Consider the following 20,548-nt stretch of genomic DNA (forward strand, 5'->3'; position numbering starts at 1 on the left):
TCTAATTAATATTTCAGTCTCCTATTTTAGACAATATTATTATTTCATTCAGCTGTCTTTTTAGTTAGTTAAGAATCATTTATGTATTTGATGATTAGGTGGTAAAATTTAATACAGTTACCTTGTTTGCCCCCAAACTGAAAATAAAAGGAATCTTTTGAATTTGAATTTTTGTTTTTATTCAAAAATTTTCTTATCATATGTCATAAATATATGATGATGTGTTATTAAAAAAGGAATTACTCAAACTTAAAATATGTGGTATATAAGCAAAGCAAAATGTCTATTCTAAATAGTGTACAACTTTAGTAGTAACATAAGTTTAGATATTTTTACATTTTAAAAGAGAACTGTAGTATTAGGCAACATAAACTATAAACCTCTATATGTGATTATTTGAAATTTAATTAGTAATTTTTTTTAGTATCTAATCCTGACTGCTTGCTATAAAATCAAAAGAATTCTTAGAAATTATCTCTTTCAACTTTTTAATATTATGAAATTAAAGAGTCATATTAATTAATGATTGGCATCTGGAATTCATTCCTCAGTTCTCAAAGTAGAGTTGCTTATTTTGATCCCCATGTATCTTTTTTATTGCTTTTATGTTAAAAAAAAAAAGCCTTATTTTTTGTTAATTCCCTTTTGAAATAAGTACATTACAATATAGGTAGTACAGTACTCTTCTGTTTAATAATTTACATTCTAAACTTATATGTACTTAAGCAGCAAAAATGTTATAATAATAATTAAATTACTTTTAAATATTCACAACTTTTTCTTTTATTAATTTCAGATGTAAACAGTGTTCTACTTTGAGACCCATACAAAATCTAAATTCTGTTATCGATAAAACATCATGGATTCCTTCTTCGGTGGCAGAAGGTTAGCTAAATTTCCATGTCGTACAGTTTTAACTATTCCTGTATAAGATCATCTCACTGATGTATATTTTAGCATTTGTGGATATAAAAGGCAGAACTAGGTTAACTTTTTTTAGGTGAAATCATTTACAGTGATTTTATTAAAATATAGTCTACATGTTTAATACATTTGTAGGTACATTTCAAGTGTCATCCTATAATTTTCATCATAATGCAAATTTTAATTATCAATAATTTGTTTTCTCATTAGTCATTGATCGTAAATACAGGTTCTGAAAAATCACTTCAGCTCTTAAGTGCTTGGAAAGGGTTTTAGAGCAATTACAACTTTCTCCCAATACAAGAATCTTTTCATATTGAATTCTTAACTATGGCCATCCAACCTTTGTTTAAGTCTTTCAATGGCAGGGTACTCATTACATTTCAAGGCAGCCTGTACTAGATACTTTTGCGGGGAAGGGAACAGTGTACAGGGGATTGAACTCAGGGGCACTTGACCACTGAGCCACATCCCCATGCCTGTTTTGTATTTTATTTAGAGACAGGGTCTCACTGAGTTGCTTAGCACCTCGCTTTTGCTGAGGCTGACTTTGAACTTGCAATCCTCCTGAGCCATTGGGATTACAGGCAGCACCACTGCACCCGGTTTAGACACTTTTAACATTGAAGCAAAATCTCCTTACCTAGAATTTTTAATATGCACCATTCAGTCTACTAGAATTATTGAGCACATCTATTTCCTATTCTGTAAGATAAACAGACTTAGTACATTTGAAGATATTTGTCAGGCCTCTGGAATCTTATTTCTTCAAGCAGGCACCCTCATTTTCTCTAGTACTTCTCCACATGTCTTACTATTTTGTTTTTCCTCCTCAGTAAACATTTTACTTTGCCAAAGTTCTTAACTGGGGTTTGACATTCAAAGCTGGATGCAGGATTGCTGACATCTGGCCAATTTCAAATATAATGAAAGTTTTAGCTTCTCTAAAACTGGACATTTAGCTTTTACTAACCAAATTTTTAGTGATTAGATATTTATTTCTATACCTAGTTGTATGTTGTTCCTTTTGTAATACAGATGTATGATACTGCTATCTCATATTTTGTGTTCTAGTGAAATTCCATATTGTTTTCCTTTTTCTTTCTTTTTTTTCTTTTTTTATTATTAGTTGTTCAAAACATTACAAAGCTCTTGACATATCATATTTCATACATTTGATTCAAGCAGATTATGAACTCCCATTTTTACCCCATATACATATTGCAGATTCACATCGGTTCCACATGCACTTTTTTACATACTGCCATACTAGTGTCTGTTGTATTCTGCTGCCTTTCCTATCCTCTACTATCCCCCCTCCCCTCTCCTCCCATCTTCTCTCTACCCCATCTACTGTAATTCATTTCTCTCTCTTGTTTTTTTCCCCTTTCCCCTCACTTCCTCTTATATGTAATTTTGTATAACAATGAGGGTCTCCTTCCTTTACCATGTAATTTCCCTTCTCTCTCTCTTTCCCTCCCCTCTCTCGACCCTGTTTAATGGTGATCTTCTTCTCATGCTCTTCCTCCCTATTCTGTTCTTAGTTGCTCTCCTTGTATCAAAGATGACATTTGGCATTTGTTTTTTAGGGATTAGCTAGCTTCACTTAGCATAATCTGCTCTAGTGCCATCCATTTCCCTGCAAATTCCATGATTTTGTCATTTTTTAGTGCAGAGTAATACTCCATTGTGTATAAATGCCACATTTTTTTTTTTATCCATTCATCTATTGAAGGGCATCAAGGTTGGTTCCACAGTCTAGCTATTGTGAATTGTGCTGCTATGAACATCGATGTAGCAGTATCCATATAGTACACTCGTTTAAGGTCTTCAGGGAATAGTCCAAGAAGGGCAATAGCTGGGTCAAATGGTGGTTCCATTCCCAGCTTTCCCAGGAATCTCTATACTGCTTTCCAAATTGGCCGCACCAATTTGCAGTCCCACAAGCAATGTACAAGTGTACCCTTTTTGATGTCAAGCTTGGTCTTCCCATCATTCTTTTTGTTGTTTTGTTTGTTTGTTTGTTTTGGCAGTACTGGAAATTGAACTCAGGGCCTTAAGGACATGCTGAGCTACATTCCCTGACCCTTTAGTTTCTTTGTTTTATTCATTCATTCAGACAAGGTCTCACTCAGTTGTCCAGGATGACCTCAAACTTCTGATCCTCTGGCTTCAGCCTCCTGAGTAGTTGGAATTATTGGCAGGAGCCACTGTACTGACTTCTATCATATTTTTAATGCAATTTTTTGTTGGTTTTTGTAGATCTTCTGCATAAGTTTTAAGTTGTTCCTTCTTGGCTTTAGTTCACTATTCTAACTTATTTGAGACCTTTTGAAACCTGAAAATCAATTCCTCTGTAATAATAATATCTATTACATGCTTAAATTCATGTCTGTGTGCCCTGATTTATTATTTGCCTACTTGATTAGTACAGTTAGTCCTACAGTTTAAATATGGGTTCGGTAGATGGAAGCTAAGGTATATAAGCATATTGAGTATCTTTCATTTCCATATACAAACATGATTTTGTGTCTTTAATATCTTTCTTATTCTTCATCTTTTCATCATGATAAAATCCCAGATTCTGAGATTTTTGTTAATTCAATCAGATAATATTCCTTAAAAAATAATAAGCGATCCCTTATACTTACAATACAAACAGGAGTGGCATGTTAAGAAAAAAAAAAAGAACTGCATTCTATTTTTTTAATCCTGCTATTTTAGTTTAATTTTCAGAAGACTAAATGCAGTGTGTTACAATTTATGAAATACTTTATGATTTCTCATTTTAAAGATACATTATAAAAATGATTAAGGAAAGATTCCATTGCTGTAATATCATAAGACATTATCCCTGTGTAAATACTGTGGAATGTTCCATATTAAACCTGCTAAATAAACTTAATATTTTGCTTTTAGAGAGCAAAAGTTGAATCTGAAAGTTTCTTTATCTCTTGAAGTATTTTAGTAAACAATATTTATAGGTTAATACATAATAAAACAAGTTTGACTTTTCCTTGATAGTAAGGAATAGCAGACTCATGGGTTGTTTTTTTTTTTCATTTTTTTCCTTCACTAGTACTGGGTATTGTACCCCTTGAGTATGTATTTGTTATGACATTTACTTTTGATGATGGAACTGGAGTATTAGAAGCTTATCTCAAGGATTCAGTAAGTAACAAAGCTAATAATGACATTTCCATCTAAAAGAAAAATTTTTTAAATTGTAATACACTTATACATACCTATTTATTCCTAAAATTTTTAAGGCAACCTGAAAGTTTAAATAAAATATAAGCTTATACATCTTTAAGTTGTCTGTGTATGTATCTCTCTTTTGATTTGATATTATAAATCTTGATATTTGAAAAATGAAAAAATGGGAATAGAAATTTGAAGAGTCATTGTCTATATCATGCTTAAGTTGAACCGCAAGTTCAAAAATCAGAAGTATGGCCACACTATATAAGCATTATTTATAGTAAGTGTTTCACCATACTTTGTAAGCCTCCACATTTCATATTAGAAGAAATACAGCTACTTTGAAAAGGAGGTAGACATTGTGTAAAGCTGTAGAGTGTTCCATATGCCCATCCTCACTTCTGATATTTCTAAAGTTCAGAAGTCTCCAAGGCCATCTTTAGTTTTCATAATTCACAAGAAAACCTTGGAACTCACTGAAAACTATTGTAGTCCAAATATAGAACTGCCTAGCAGAGGATGTAGATTGAAATCAACCAAAAATGGAGATTACATAGTTTCTGAAAGTTCCAAACATGGAACTTAGAGTCATCCTGTCCCCATGAAATTGTGAATTGTGTTACTTTTCCTGCAACAGTGTAACTATATAGTGGAGTATTGCTAACCAGGGAATCTGAATGAGTCTTGATGTCAAAAATGTTTATTGTGACTCCATCACCTTGGCATAGTTGACTGCCCATGTGACTGATTTGAGTCATCATCAAGCTGATAATGCATACCCTAAACTTTCCATGTGAATCACATTGTTAGACTATTCAGAATGACCCAACCCCCACCCCAGGCAAACAAAGTCTTCCTCCTATCAGGTGTGCCACTAAGTTTAGACATTACCCCACAGGCTAAGGGCTTAATTAAGGTAAGGTTAAACTTCTTACTAAACATCTTGAACATGAGGTTAGTTTGAGAGAAGACATTTTCTCCTACTTTCACAGCTCATTAGCCATTTATTAAATAAATACTTAATGATAACCTGTGCACCTAGTCCTTTTCAGTGTGATAAGGATACAGCAGTGACCAAAGTAAGCAAACTTACAACCTAGTAGAGAGGAGAAAAAATAAATGCATACTATGTTATGTTCTTTTAAACTTAACACTAGATTCTGTATTCTCGTGTACAGAGAATCATCAGTCTATTTTTTATTATCATCATTAAGTCAGAGTAACCTAACTTGATTTTATTTTATATATATATATATCTCACAAAGTTCTTTTAAGATTAAAGATGTGTAAGCAGATTTTAAAGATCAGCACTCTAATTTATGAATTCTATAATCTTGATAAAGTGAAATGATCCTAGATTATTTCAGTATATTAGGTAATGTTAAAATACTTTCATATTAATTATGATTAAAAAGATTTAATATTTTATTTTTCATTCTGTCATAATTTTTTAAAGGAAAAATTCTTCCAGATTCCAGCATCAGAAATCTTAATTGATGATGACCTTCAAAAAAATATGGATATGATCATGGATATGTTTTGCCCTTCAGGGATAAAAATTGGTAGGTAACAATATTTTGACAATCCCTTTCTTTCTTATTCTTTTTTTTTTTTTTTCCAGGGCTGAGACTCAATCTCAGGGCCTTGCACATGCTAGGCAAGGGGTCTCTCCCTGAGCCAAATCCCTAACCCTCCTTTCTTTGTTATTCTTGAAAGAGCATCTAGCATATATCTAATCTGCAGACAGTTAGAAATATAAAAGCTTTGAATTCAAATGAATTGTTAAATAGTAATTACTATATTATCCATCTCTTGATGAGACAGAGATAGAGAAGGTATAAATGAAATGTTTATATAATATTTTATAAGTAATTTGAAATGTAGTAAAAGGGAGGCTGTTTTGATCATAAGCACTTTTTTGCAGGTAATGGGTAGTGGGGTTTGAACTCAGTGGCACTCAACCATTGAGCCACATTCCCAGCCCTGTCTTGTATTTTATTTAGAGACAGGGTGTCACTGAGTTGCTTAGCACCTCACTTTTTCTGAGGCTGGCTTTGAACTCGCAATCTTCCTGCCTCAACCTCCTGAGCTCTGGGATTATAGGTGTGTGCCACCACGCCCGGCTCATAAGCACATTTGATACAAAGTTTGTGCATGTACACATTTAGGTTGAAATTATATCAAAAATGACTGAAATTTTGATGTTAAACATTTTCTATAATAAACTCTACTTAGGCATTTAATTCATTGGTAGATTTTCTATTTATTGATAATTACCTTCAGATAATACAAGTTTCCTTTTTCTATTTTTTTATGAACTTTAGTTATTTTTCATATAAGCATTTGATTGATCAACTAGGTTTTCTTAAGATTAAATTGTATGGATTATACCTACTGCCAGAGTTTTCCTTCTGAGGTTTTTATTTCTGTTTATACTGAAACTTGCAGATCTAAATCATTTTAAGACAATTTGATTATTCCAAATATTTTTATCACTAAGAAATTTTACCTGCTGTAGATCTAACTGTTGTTGGTTTAATTTTTATGGATTACTTTTAATCACTATACTTTTCTCTGGTTAATCTGCATCTGTGACAGTTCCAAAGAGATAGTTTTGTTCATCTCAAACAAAGTTTATCTTCTTCAGTTTTATTTGTTGTCTGTTTTTATTTGTGTTGGTTATTTGAGTTATTTGGATAGATTTCTGGAAGCAAAACTCCCATGTCAAAAAATAAAACATGGACCTTGTAGCTTTTGATATATACTGCAAGATTGTTCTTTAAAAATATTTTATCTATTTACAGTTCTATCAGCAGTGTAGGACAGTGTCAGTTTCACTTTACCCTTGCCAAAATTAAGTACTTTAATAAATGTCTTTCACACTTGAACTTGAAGAAACATATGCAATTTTTCTAGAAGTTACAAATAAACTTACCATGATAATAAACAAAGCTTAGAAATGGCATCTGTGGCTGCCAGTATTGCTTGAGCTCCATATCTGCTACCTGATGTGAGTCCAGCTTGGCAAGTGTAAGGGCTGGAACTAATTTGAAGTTCAGGCTCTATTTCTTTTAATCATTTAAGGAAAAAAATTTAAAAGTATGTGGATAATCACTAAGTAGTCAGCAGAGGAAAACAGAATAAAAGTTGGTTTACTACTTTTGATATCAAGCATTTTGAAATGAAACAGATTTAATCAGTTTCTTCTGCTGTTGGGAAAAAAATTAAATAGACACAATTGCCAATTATTTGTTTAGTGTTAATGGTTAATATGGTTATGTATAGTGTTAATGGTTAAATAGTGTTTTGTTGTTGTTGTGTGTTTGTTTGTAGATGCATATCCATGGTTGGAATGTTTCATCAGATCTTACAGTGTCACAAATGGAATGGAGCAGCAAATTTGCTATCAAATTTTTGACACCACAGTTGCAGAAGATCTTATCTAATATTGCCATTCAACTTAGCCTAAGTAAAATACCGTAAATTAAAAAGCAAAAGTTAATACTTTTTATGAATTTCTTGCAAAACAAGGAAGACATTTGGCTGTTACTCAAATAACAGTCACATTTTCATTCTTACTACTATTTTAGATTTTTTTTAATAGACATTTTGTGATCTTAATGCCTTCTTTTGAGTATGTTAAAATGTGCTTGTTGCTCAGAATATCCACATGATGACTGCCAGGGACATAAAAGGAAAATTGAATAAATAAAGACTAGTCTTTCATTTGATTTTTGCAGTCGCTGCAGAGAAGCCTGTTTTATTACCCTAAACTAAAAATCAGTTTTTCTATGGCATTTTTCATGTATCAACTACTGATTTCTGTGCTGTATACTATTCCTTAATGAGCTTCTTTTCCTACCTGATTTTTGTATCAGTAGCCTTGCTTATGTTAATATGGGTGTGAGGTTAGGAAATATCCTTACCTTCAGTCTCAGCTTTCACTAAATGCAAGCTATTGGTTTTATTTTGATTTGTTTTTTGTACAGAGAGATCCGCTTAACCAAGTTCTGCTTAAAGAAGTATTTGTCGGAGTGAACCACAGTTCAGTAAAAGTATGATTTACTTTAACTGCATTTAACAAAAATGCTTTATTTCAGTTGTGATATTGATCATTTTAGGGTAAATCTATTTCTTTAGACCTGAATTGTGTGTCTTGATTGCTTGTTTCTCTCCATGATAATAAAACATTTTCCATTCCACACCAACATAATAAAGTGATCAGATTAATGTTAATGACTTATTTATATTATATACATTTTCAATAGTATTATGTAAAATATACACATATTAGAGGTTTTAACTAATTGAATGTGATGTTAACTCAGTATAATAGTCTGCTTTTTACCTGACACTATTTGTCAAGTGTAAAATCATGAATATTTAATTTCATACAAATATTCCCATGTATTTGTATGTATGGATAGATTTGTCTATTTGCTAATAACTGACAAATACCTGTCTGCCTAGTTCAGTATTAGTGAAGAATAAATGAATGCACACATTTCATTGGTTTCATTTATTTGCTGTACATTGAGTGGTAGCATGGTAATGATGAGGCAAAGAATCAAAGCAACATAGTAGATACTAGGCACTATATACCAGGCACCATCTATCATTTAACATGTCTTTGAACCCCTGAACAATCCATTTTTTTAATAAGAAAACTTGAATCCTGATAGATAAACTAACTTGTAAAGTTCATACAATTCCTAAGTGCTAGAGTCAGTATTTGTGTTTTATTATCTATTTAGAGCCTTTACTGCTAATCACTCCAGTATTCTGAAACAAAAGATACCATGGGCTATTCTGCATTAAATCCTGCTTTTAAATACCTAAAATAGAAGTAGATTATAAAAGAAGTCAATGTGTTTTCCTGAACTCTCAAGAGGCTTTTGATACCTTGTTGGCAAAAGGCATTGGATACATTAACACATTTCTATACCTAGTTACAAATTCCATGTTTTAAACAGTGAGAGACTCGTGACCTGTGCTGCTGTTTTTTAGAGATACAGACTCTTGGTTCAAAACATCCTCAGGGAAAATACTTTAAAACCCTACAATTGAACGGATGTATTTCAGTACTGCTGATATGCTAGGGATACAAAGGTGGGGTAGACATTTCCTCTTCCTTCAGGAAACACCCAGTCTAAAGAGTAGGGTTCAAATGTTGTCATGTGTTTACACTGTGAACCTATGTGTTCTCCCATTTTACAAAGGAAAATTCTCCCCATGAATATTTATGATTAAAGGTCATTTCTCTTACTCTTTTTTTGTTTTATGTAAACCATTACATTAACATGACTTCTTATAGTTTGTTGTGGAGTTTTGTTTTGTTTTACCTTTTCTGTTTGAAAAAGAAGAGTTTAATTTATACCTAGTATTTATCCAGCAGTGATGTGTACATTACCCTAATCAGGAACCCAGAGTATTAGAAGAATTTCATTTCTAGAACAACAGAATGGTAGTTTGTTTTACCAAGATTTGATATATACTGCCAGATTGTTCTTTAATAATCCCAGATTGTTCTTAAAATCCCTGTCCCCTTGATATAACTACTGATAGAATCTTCCTGTCAGGTTTAAAATGTGACATAAATTTAGGAAGATCATTTGTGTACAACTTCTGATTTTTTCAGTATCTATTTTTAGATACTTGTTTTAGTCAGCTTTTTCACTGCTGTGACTGAAAGACCCAACCAGAACAAATGTAAAGGAGGAAAGGTTTATTTGAGGGCTAAATAGTCCTTCTATGGACTAAGATCTCAAAACCAGATCTTAGTCCATAGAAGGCTCGCTTTAGCCCTCAGGGCTCCAGGTGAGAGAGAACATTATGGAGGGAGAGTTTTGTGGTGGGAAGCAGCTCACATGACGATCAGAAAACAGAGAAATAGAGAGACTCCACTCTCCAAATACAAAATATATACCACATAGCCATGCCCCCAATGAACCACTTCCTCCAGCCACACCCCACCTACTTCTAGCCACCACTAAGTTAATCCCATCAGGGAAAATTCACTGATTGGGTTAAAGATCTAACTCAATCATTTCTCCTTCAAACTTTGCATTGTCTCATGTGAGCTTTTGGGGGACACCATCTAAACCATAAGAATACTATTAGATCGTCTCTTTATAATCCTTGCATTGTTCTATATGAAGAAGAGAATTTGGGTCTTAAAAATTGGTGACAGTTGTTCTATTGAAGATAGTTGTTCCTGATCTAGATGCAGAAATGAAAAATGCATTGCTCACACATTCGCTGTGCAGCCAGCTTCAGTTCCACTGAATTTTTTTTTTTTTTTTTTTTTTGAGGAAACCTTACATTCCAAGGCACAGTTCATCTCAGGGTTTGTTGTTGTTGTTTTTAACCCCTGGTCTTCCTGTACATTGGAAGTTGTTTCTAAATAAAAATAGACCTCTGTCTACCTTAGAAAACCATCTTCACAAATTAGGACATTGGGTACCCAGGTCTTTAGCTGACATAGAACCTGTACCTTAGCTTCATACAGGCCACAGGAATGGACCAGAATCTCCACTGCCCAACTGACTATGAAGTTGTTTCAGAAGTCAAACCATGAATTTGTCACAAATTAGGAAAATCCAACCAATTATCTTCTGTGCTTTCTGGAAATTTTTCTTGGTATCTATAAAAAACAGTGTCAACCCCTACTTATAATTTTTAGGATTATTTTTGACTTTGCATTTTATCAAGATAATTTTTATCCAGACATTTATTATTAATAAAAGTAATAGGGCTGAGGTTTAGGTTAGTACTTGCCTATCATGCAGGAGTCCTCCGGTTCAATACCCAACACATACACGCTAATGTATACTATGAAGAACTTTAAACAGCATAGCATATGTAAAGTTGAATTAATTCCTGCACTTGCTGGTAGCCCACAAGAAAGCATTTTCTTTTTCTTTCTTTTTTTTAATATTTAGTTGTAGATGGACAAAATACCTTTATTTTATTTTTATGTGGTGCTGAGGATCAAACTAGTGCCTCAGGTGCACCAGGTGGGCACTGTACCCCTGAGCCCCAACCCCAGCCCGAAGAAAGCACTTTTTAACAGCTTGGAGTACAACTTTCCAGATTGTTTTTCCTAAGAACATGTGAGTATGTGTATATTTACATATTTTTTATTGCATCATGTTATAGACAGTCCTGCAATATTTCTCTTGTCAGTTTTAATAATGGACTTTTTTTTCATGTCAGTACACATAGAGGAAGAAGCTCATTGCTTATAATTACTCAGCAGAAGTTACTTCAGTGGGTAATTCTCTGATTATCTCACTATTTCTGTTGTGTTTTTTGTTGTTTGTTTAAATATTTCCTACATCAGTTTTGGAATTTTATATTTTTATAAGAATGTATCCTTGTTTTTATTTTATTACCTTATAGTTAATCATAATATTGTTCTGTTTACATTATTTAGTTTGTATTTTGTCTGTTGTTATTACCCCTTAAATCTGACATCCTGGGGTCTGGAGTCACCATACCCTTTAGAGGTTTTTATTAGCTGATCAGAATTTTGGAGAACTATATCGGATGCCTAATATAGATTAGGATTCTACCATGACACATTATCTTGAAATATTCTTTCCTGCTTTGACAAATCATGGAGAAAAGAATAATAAGAACACTTTCTCTGATGCTTTTCATTAGGCATTTCAAGTTATGTGAAGGCTATGATGAGTCATACTGAAGTTCTAGAACATCAGTTTAGGCGAAACAAAATTTTTTTTCTCTTATTGTTCCCTCATATTCTCTGTGTAGTTTCAAATCTTTGTCACCTCTTATTTAGATATGATGTGTACTCAAAAGTTCATAAGTAAGACAATACAAGAAAATTTAGAGGTGAAATGATTAAGTTATGAGATCCTTAACCTATATCAGTGTGTTAATCCATTGATAGTAATTAACTGAGTGGTAATTGTAGACAGGTGGGGTGTGGCTGGAGAAGGTGGGTCATTGGGGGCATGCCTAGGGTACATAGAGTACATATTTTGTCAGTGGTGAGGACAGTCTCTGCTTTTTGGTGGTTATGTCCTAAGCCACTCGCCTCCACCACACTCTTCTGCCATCATGTTCTGCCTTATCTAGAGCTCAGAGGAATGGAGTCGGCCATCTATGGACTAAGACCTCTGAAACTGTGAATCCCTAGTATACTTTTCCTCCTCTAAAAATTTTCTTGGTTACAGCAACGAAAAACCCAAAACATCACCCAACCCAGAAAACAGGGACCTATCTAGTTAAATCGGGGCAAAATAGTCTGTCTTTCCCTATGGCACCTGGAAATCATATGAGAACTTACCAGTGCACTCAGGTATGGATTATAGTTTCTTTTGGAAGTTGATATGTTAATCGTAATACTGTGTTATTTTTCCCTGCAGTGTTGTGATTTAAGCTATTAGAAAATTTGATATCAGTTGGAGTTTCAATGATGATCATATGTGGAAATAAATGTCCCTGCATTCAGGACTGCATTTGATGGATCAAGACTTGTTATACTTCCTTTACAACAATAAGGATGATATATCTGTAGTGGGAGCTCTCCTTCTTGTATCAATTATGACGCAGTTCAGAAACTCCTTCACATTTCTTTAGACTACAGCAACATGTTGGTGTTTTTTGTGTGTGTGTGTTTTTTTAAGCTTGAAATGTAGGCCACAAAGTCAGATTGATACTATGTATGTGTGTGTGTGTGTGTTGACATTGGTGCAGGCATGCCATCTATGTTTGTATACTTGCTTTTATTCTCTGCTTTGAGTTCTCCTTTCAGGGTACTATATTTGAAGATACCTGACAACTTCATCCATAGTTGTCAAAGAAACCAGTCTTCAACTTGTACAAAAGATTCTTTCATTTTGTCTATTTGTTCACAGTATTTGGAAGGTTAAACATGTCTGTTGAAAACCTTAACATTCTCATCTATTAAAAACATACCAAATATTGTTAGTTTCTAAGTAAGTATCTTTTTATATGCAACCTTGAAATTTTTTTCTTATACCTTCAGGAGAATTTCTCCCTCTTGAAATATGAATTCCTAAAGGCCATTTGGTATTTACATAGACAATTGCTTAGAAGATTTCTATCCTACATTAGAAGGCAATGTCTTCTAGAATTTAAAGTAGCTTGCCAAGTTTGGCTACTTCATAAGTGACTTTCTGTCTCAAGCTTGCATTACAGTTAATAATTAATACATATATAAATAGTACAGTGGGTCTTTGACACTGGTAAGGTAAGACATCAAACTTATTGACCTGTGGAGTCAAGTGAAAACTGCTTGGAGTAGATATGCATGGTTGTGGGTTTGGTTTTAGGTGGGAAAACTTATGTGCTTATTCCTCATTAATAAAGTTCTAAAATGACAAACTTGTCCTTAAATTTTGAAATCATTAATAAAATATTTCTGCACGATGATCAAAGCTTAAATGGAGATTCAAATAAAGAATCCAAACCACAAAATTGGTATTTAAAGGTCATCTTGTGCATTTCTGTTCACTTATTACTCATACAGTGTCTGTATCCAAAAAGAAATTTGACGTGACTTACATTAAAAGACAAACATGGGGCATGCCTTCAGAATTAGGGCAAGAAGACTAGAGCCATATGAGAGGAGTATTACAATTCAAAATCCTAACCTAAAGGATGCTACAGGTTTTGAGCAAAACTTATTACACATGAAGATGCATCAGGTTATATTGCTCTTACTAAATAACAAGTTATTAATCATATTACTAGGTGCTACAGACATTTTTATTTATCTCAATAGTAGCAAGGTGGACTTTTATTTTAAACACACCTATGTAATCAATAGTACTTATTTTAAAATGCAGAAACAATCTAGATAGTACAATGTAAGTTCTGAAGTTGGAAGAAACAGAATAGGGGAATTTTCAATTAAGCATCCACCTTTTGACTTAAAGGTGAGACAATTTTTGGTTTGTTTTAATGATTTGTTAAAGATTCTTAAACATCTGCCCATTTAAAATTATTAGAAATACTAATAAATTATGACCAAATCATAAATATTTTTCTGTCATTAAAAAAAATCTGTTTCCCTCTGATACATTGAGAAAACCAATAAGTTTCTCTTTTACCTTTTGCTTTTCTGGTTGCAATTAAAAAAAAATAGGTGTCTTGTATTCCATGTTTTATGTCAGGAAGAATGGGTTTTGATGAATCACAGTTCTGTAAAGGTATGTGTTCCAGTGTTTCATCTCCAGTGCTCCATGAAACATGTTGCTTCAGTTGTAAGACAAGTAGGCTTCACACCAGTGTCCAACTGGAAATTTGCTGGGAGAGTGTTTTATTTACATCAAATTTACGGTGCTCTAAATGCCCAAGCATCAGATCTGGTCATCCTAATTCATTTTTCTCTCTCCCTCTCCCCCTCTCCTTCTCCCTCTGTACCCCACTCTCTCCCCTTGTACCCTGTTCTCTCCCCTCCCTCCCCTCTCTTTCTTCTTTCCCCCTCTTTACTCTCTCCCCTCTGTCCCCTCTTCTCTCTCCTCTTTGTGTGTACCCTACATTCAATCCATTAGAAAAAATAACCATGGCTTGCTCCATCACCTATCCAGAAATGGGCTACACCAGACCCCTTCTGTACTACCTCGCTGACCATTCTGTCAGCATCTCTTGCCTGGCCTACAGCCATAGCCCTCCAGCTGATTTTCTCACCTCCACAATTTGCCAGCATTATATTCTCAGTGGAGAGGCTTATGCGTTCTAATACATGGTAGGTATTGTTATTTTCCATGTCTCACACAGACTGATCACCAGGGCCTCCCCCCCACCCAATGTGATACAATTCCTTAAAACCTCTGATCCCATCACTTTTCTCCTTTCTCAGTCCCCTCTGAACACTGGTCTTGTTCTTTGGACTAGGCAAGCTCTCTCAAGGTTTTTGAACTTAATGTCATTACTTTATTCTGGACACTAATGAGCTGTCCCATTTTCCTTGGTTCACTCCCATCATCCTGGGTATCAATGTGACTTTATAAAGAAGGACACCTTATCCTATTGCAATCCATCCCCCCGATCACCCCTGCCTTATTTTTCTCCCTTGCACTTATCTAATTTGACATATTTATTTGTTTACAATCTGTATTTTTCTTTCCTAACAGAATACGAGCTCCTAAGACAGGGAGTTTAATTTTTCATTGCTTTTTACCCAGTGTCTAGAAATTCGTGCCACGTAATAAGTGCTTAGTAAATATTGCTGGAAGGAATGAAGAGATCTTCTCATATTTGAGAGCCATCTTCTAAAATGTGAGAATATTAAAATTAGCATCTACAATGATTATAGAGGTATGGTTGCCTGGGACCCAGAATTCTGCTTTTAAAAGTAAAACCTAGATAGTTTTGATGCAAATTGGACAAAGATTCTATGGAGTTGATGTTCAGAAATTTGCATTTTAAGCAAAGTCCTAGGTAGATATCTCCTGTGGTAAAAGATTCTGACCCATTTGTAGGAATTTTTTCAAGTGTGGTATCTGTGTCTGATTCAGGACTTTATTTGCTCTGCCTGGCCCTGAACATTTTAGTTGAAGCAACTTGAGCTAGGATCTAGAGTGGTCAACCATTCTAAACTCTGACTTCCTAACATAATCACCTGGAAGAGGAAGATTAAGAGTGTCAGATACTAGGTTGGCACCCTGGATTCTGGTTCAGGGTTGTACAGATTCAACACAGCTAACCACCTGTTTAATGTTAAGTTTGTTAGCATTTCTTGAAAACTAAATGCTAGTAGTACCCACCTAGATTGTCCTAGGAAGTAGGGAGGACTAAATGAAAAAACATTAAAATGTTTAGAACCTGGCACATGGGAAATCCTCTAAAGGATGAAATGTCAGTAAACTTTAATGACAAAAACTAGTCATTTTTCTTTCTGCTCTCTTCAGAAAAAGATTTAAAGTTTATTTCATCCTTCTGTTTTGTGATGTCTTAGCATTCTAGCAGCCCTGCAGTGGTGGTGACAAAGAGACAAAACAGCATATGACAGGTTATTTCAGACCCAATCTAGAGCCCATTACAGAAATGGAAATGAAATGGAGTAGTGTCATTGAGTCAATTGACCAAAGATTCTCCTCTTCAGATGGTTATGTTGGATAGTTTTAGGATTTCAGACCCTGTGTTCTCAATATCGCATTCCTGTCATGAACAAATAAAACCAAGAGAGAAACTCAGATAAACAGTAGAGCTGCTTTTTAAACTAGAATATAGCTTGACTAAGGTAACTTAGTCAAAAGGGGATCTAAAAATAGTACACAAGCAATAAGAAAAAATGAAATTGTTTATGATTAAAAAATAAAACTCAAAAGGTTTTGACTTTATGGGGAAATGTTTGCGATATGACTGGTGTGTAAGCCTTTTCAGTTTCTTCATTTGAGTCACTTAAAACTAAAATATTGGTAACAAACTATGGATTTCCTAATGTGTTTCATCACTCATAAGTGTTTATATGCAAGGTTTTCAAGAGAGTCAACAGGATTTTTTTTCTTAATATTTTGTATGTTAGTTCTGCCTATCCATGAACAGGGTACATTTTTCCATCTTCTGAGATCTTCTTCTATCTCTCTCTTTAGGGTTCTGTAGTTTTCATTGTATAAATCTTTCACCTCTTTTGTTAGGTTGATTCCCAAGTATCTTATTTTCTTTGAGGATATTGTGAATGGAGTGGTTTTCCTTATTTCCATTTCAGAGGTTTTGTTGCTGATATACAGGAATGCCTTTGATTTATGCGTGTTGATTTTATAACCTGCCACTTTGCTGAATTCATTTATTAACTCTAGCAGCTTCTTTGTAGACTCTTGGGTCTGTTAAGTATATTATCATGTCATCCGCAAATAGCGATAGTTTAATTTCTTCTTTTCCTATTTTTATGCCTTTAATTTCTTTTGTCAGTCTAATTGCTCTGGCTAGTACTTCGAGAACTAAATTGAATAGAAGTGGTGATAGAGGGCATCCCTGTCTTGTTCCAGATTTTAGAGGAAATGCCTTCAGTTTTTCTCCGTTTAGGATGATGCTAGCCTGAGGTTTAGCATATATAGCTTTTACAATGTTGAGGTAAGTTCCTGTTATCCCTAGTTTTTCTAGTGTTTTGAACATAAAGGGATGCTGTACTTTGTCAAATGCTTTTTCTGCATCCATCGAGATGATCATGTGGTTCTTGTCTTTAAGTCTATTGATGTGGTGAATAGCATTTATTGATTTCCATATATTGAACCATCCTTGCATCCCAGGAATGAATCCTACTTGATCATGGTGCACAATAGGCAGAACTAACATCATCAAAATGGCGATGTTACCCAAAGTTCTCTACAGGTTTAATGCGATGCCAATCAAAATCCCAACGGCATTTCTTGTAGAAATAGACAAAGCAATCATGAAATTCATATGGAAAAACAAAAGACCCAGAATAGCAAAAGCAATTCTAAGCAGGAAGTGTGAATCTGGAGGCATAGCGATACCAGAGATCAAACTGTACTACAAAGCAATAGTAACAAAAACAGCATGGTACTGGTACCAAAACAGGCAGGTGGACCAATGGTACAGAATAGAAGACACAGAGACTAATCCACAAAGTTACAACTATCTTATATTTGATAAAGGGGCTAAAAGCATGCAATGGAGGAAGGATAGCATCTTCAACAAATGGTGCTGGGAAAATTGGAAATCCATATGCAATAAAATGAAATTGAATCCCTTTCTCTCGCCATCCACAAAAATTAACTCCAAATGGATCAGGGAGCTAGATATCAAATCAGAGACACTGCGTCTGATAGAAGAAAAAGTTGGCTACGATCTACATATTGTGGAGTCGGGCTCCAAATTCCTTAATAGGACACCCATAGCCCAAGAGTTAACAACAAGAATAAACAAATGGGACTTACTTAAACTAAAAAGTTTTTTCTCAGCAAGAGAAACAATAAAAGAGGTAAATAGAGAGCCTACATCCTGGGAACAAATTTTTACCCCCCACACCTCTGATAGAGCCCTAATATCCAGAATGTACAAAGAACTCAAAAAATTAAACAATAAGATAACAAATAACCCAATTAACAAATGGGCCAAGGACCTGAACAGACACTTCTCAGAGGAGGACATACAATCAATCAACAAGTACATGAAAAAATGCTCACCATCTCTAGCAATCAGAGAAATGCAAATCAAAACCACCCTAAGATACCATCTCACTCCAGTAAGGTTGGCAGCCATTATGAAGTCAAACAACAATAAGTGTTGGCGGGGATGTGGGGAAAAGGGTACACTTGTACACTGCTGGTGGGGCTGCAAAATGGTGAGTCCAATTTGGAAAGCAGTATGGAGATTCCTGGGAAAGCTGGGAATGGATCCACCATTTGACCCAGCTATCGCACTTCTCGGACTATTCCCTGAGGACCTTAAAAAAGCGCTCTATAGGGATACGGCTGCATCAATGATTATAGCGGCACAATTCACAATAGCTATACTGTGGAACCAATCTAGATGCCCCTCAATAGATAAATGGATAAAAAAAAATGTGGCATCTATACACAATGGAGTATTATGCAGCACTAAGAAATGACAAAATCATTGAATTTGCAGGGAAATGGATGGCATTAGAGCACATTATGCTAAGCGAAGCTAGCCAAGCCCTAAAAAGCAAATGTCAAATGTCTGCTTTGATATAAAGAGAACAACTAAGAACAGAACAGGAAGGAAGAGCATGAGGAAAAGACTACAGTAAGCAAAGACGAATGGGGGGAGAGAAACGGAGAGAGAAGGGAAAGCACATGGAAATAGTAGGAGACCTTCAATGATACATAAAATTATAAGAGGTTATGAGGGGCAAGGGGGAGGGAAAAAAAGGGAGAGAATTGAACAACAGCAGGGGAGGTAGAGAGGGAAGATGGGAGGGGTGGGGAGGGGAGGGGGGATAGTAGGGGATAGGAAAGGTAGCAGAATACAACAGTCACTAATATGGCATTATGTAAAAATGTGAATATGTAACAGATGTGATTCTGCAATCTGTATTTGGGGTGAAAATGGGAGTTCAAAACACAATTTGAGTCAAATGTATGAAAGATGATATATCATGAGCTATGTAATGCTTTAAATAATCAATAAAAAAAGAAATGAAAAAAAAATATTTTGTATGATCTAATTTGGAATGGAGCAACACAATGTACCGGTCTATTCTTATAATAGTAGAGATTTAAACAGAGAGTAATGACATAATACATGCTACTGGTGTTTAGTCCCTCTGGTTTTAGTTAAATCAAAATGCAATTTTTATGCTGGGTTATTTGGTGAGATATTTTAGTGGTTATTTTATGGTTCCACAGACCATAACTGATGTCTCTCTGAAAACACTGAATTTCCAATATTGAATCTGCAAATTACTTCTTTACTGTAAGATCACAAAAGGGGTCTATGACATAGATCATAATTTATCTGCCTTAAAAAATAAAATTTGGTTTTTAGAACACACATTAGGTACTTAAAAGTAACTGAAACCTGGCTTCAGTGTATTCCTCAATCTTTTTGACAAAACACTTGGTTATCCTATGACATGATAAAGCAAATCTTTCAGAACAAGACCTCACCTGTAGGATCACCGCAAAGGAGGTTAATCTACAAAGGGACAAAGTGTTACTTCCTTTTAAGAGAAGCCAACTCTGCAGACATTCATGATTTGATTGCTCCAGCTCCACTCTAAATGGATCAATATTTTTTTTTGCAAAGTTAAGGAAAGCTATATCATTCTTGCCTTAGTCATCAGTCTTCCTCCAGAAATCTCTCTGTGCCAAAAGAATACCTGGCGTGAGGTTGACTGTCTCTTGGAAGAGCTTCAGTTCTTTGCTTTAAGTCTGAAGTCTTCACAAAATAGAAATCAGCCTGGAAAAACACAACTTCATGTTGGTATCAGTACTTAAATAGTATAAAATTTTTAAACCTACATAATAGGCAAAATATTTAAATAGGTATAAAATCAGTGACATTTTATTGAAAATAGAGGACTTATACAAAGCACAGGTGTGTGAGGCTACATCACACAGTTCCAGGGATTACAACTCACAGGCTATAGTGTGAATGACATCAGCCAGCCTCTATGTTATTGTACTGGAGACCAAGGTAGAAAGGCTACTTACCTTGACCTTTAATACTGTCAATCAGCAAACTTGAGATCCTGTCCCACCTGTCCCAGCCTTCACACTAATGTACTTAATCCTGAGAAAGTCACTTCTCTGGACCCTATAGTACATTTTCAATACTTTATTTTCAACTCATGGTTAATTGAAAAGATAGATGTGGGACCCATCCATACAGAGGGCTGACTATATAAGGGATGAGTTTAATAAATAAAAGGATCAATATGGTATAACACTTTATTTAGAGTCACTTCACTCTAGATGAGGGTAATCATGAGAAAACT

At 34.5% G+C, this 20,548-nt stretch overlaps 1 protein-coding gene across 3 annotated transcripts in view; it reads left to right on the plus strand.

The window, feature by feature from the left end:
- The window catches only part of POT1 (protection of telomeres 1), a 104,148-nt gene extending 96,035 nt beyond the window's left edge, over positions 1 to 8,113 (plus strand). For all 3 annotated transcript variants that reach the window (XM_081286355.1, XM_081286353.1, XM_081286354.1), the window contains 4 exons: positions 797 to 885; positions 4,004 to 4,095; positions 5,582 to 5,687; positions 7,459 to 8,113. In XM_081286355.1, coding sequence (XP_081142481.1) covers positions 797 to 885; positions 4,004 to 4,095; positions 5,582 to 5,687; positions 7,459 to 7,571 — 400 coding nt within the window. In that variant the 3' untranslated portion in view covers positions 7,572 to 8,113. The remainder of the gene's footprint in view (positions 1 to 796; positions 886 to 4,003; positions 4,096 to 5,581; positions 5,688 to 7,458) is intronic.
- The last annotated feature ends 12,435 nt before the right edge of the window (positions 8,114 to 20,548 follow it).

The sequence above is a fragment of the Spermophilus citellus genome (genome assembly GCF_964194105.1).
Source record: "Spermophilus citellus genome assembly, chromosome: 3".
NCBI classification, from domain to species: Eukaryota; Metazoa; Chordata; class Mammalia; order Rodentia; family Sciuridae; genus Spermophilus; species Spermophilus citellus.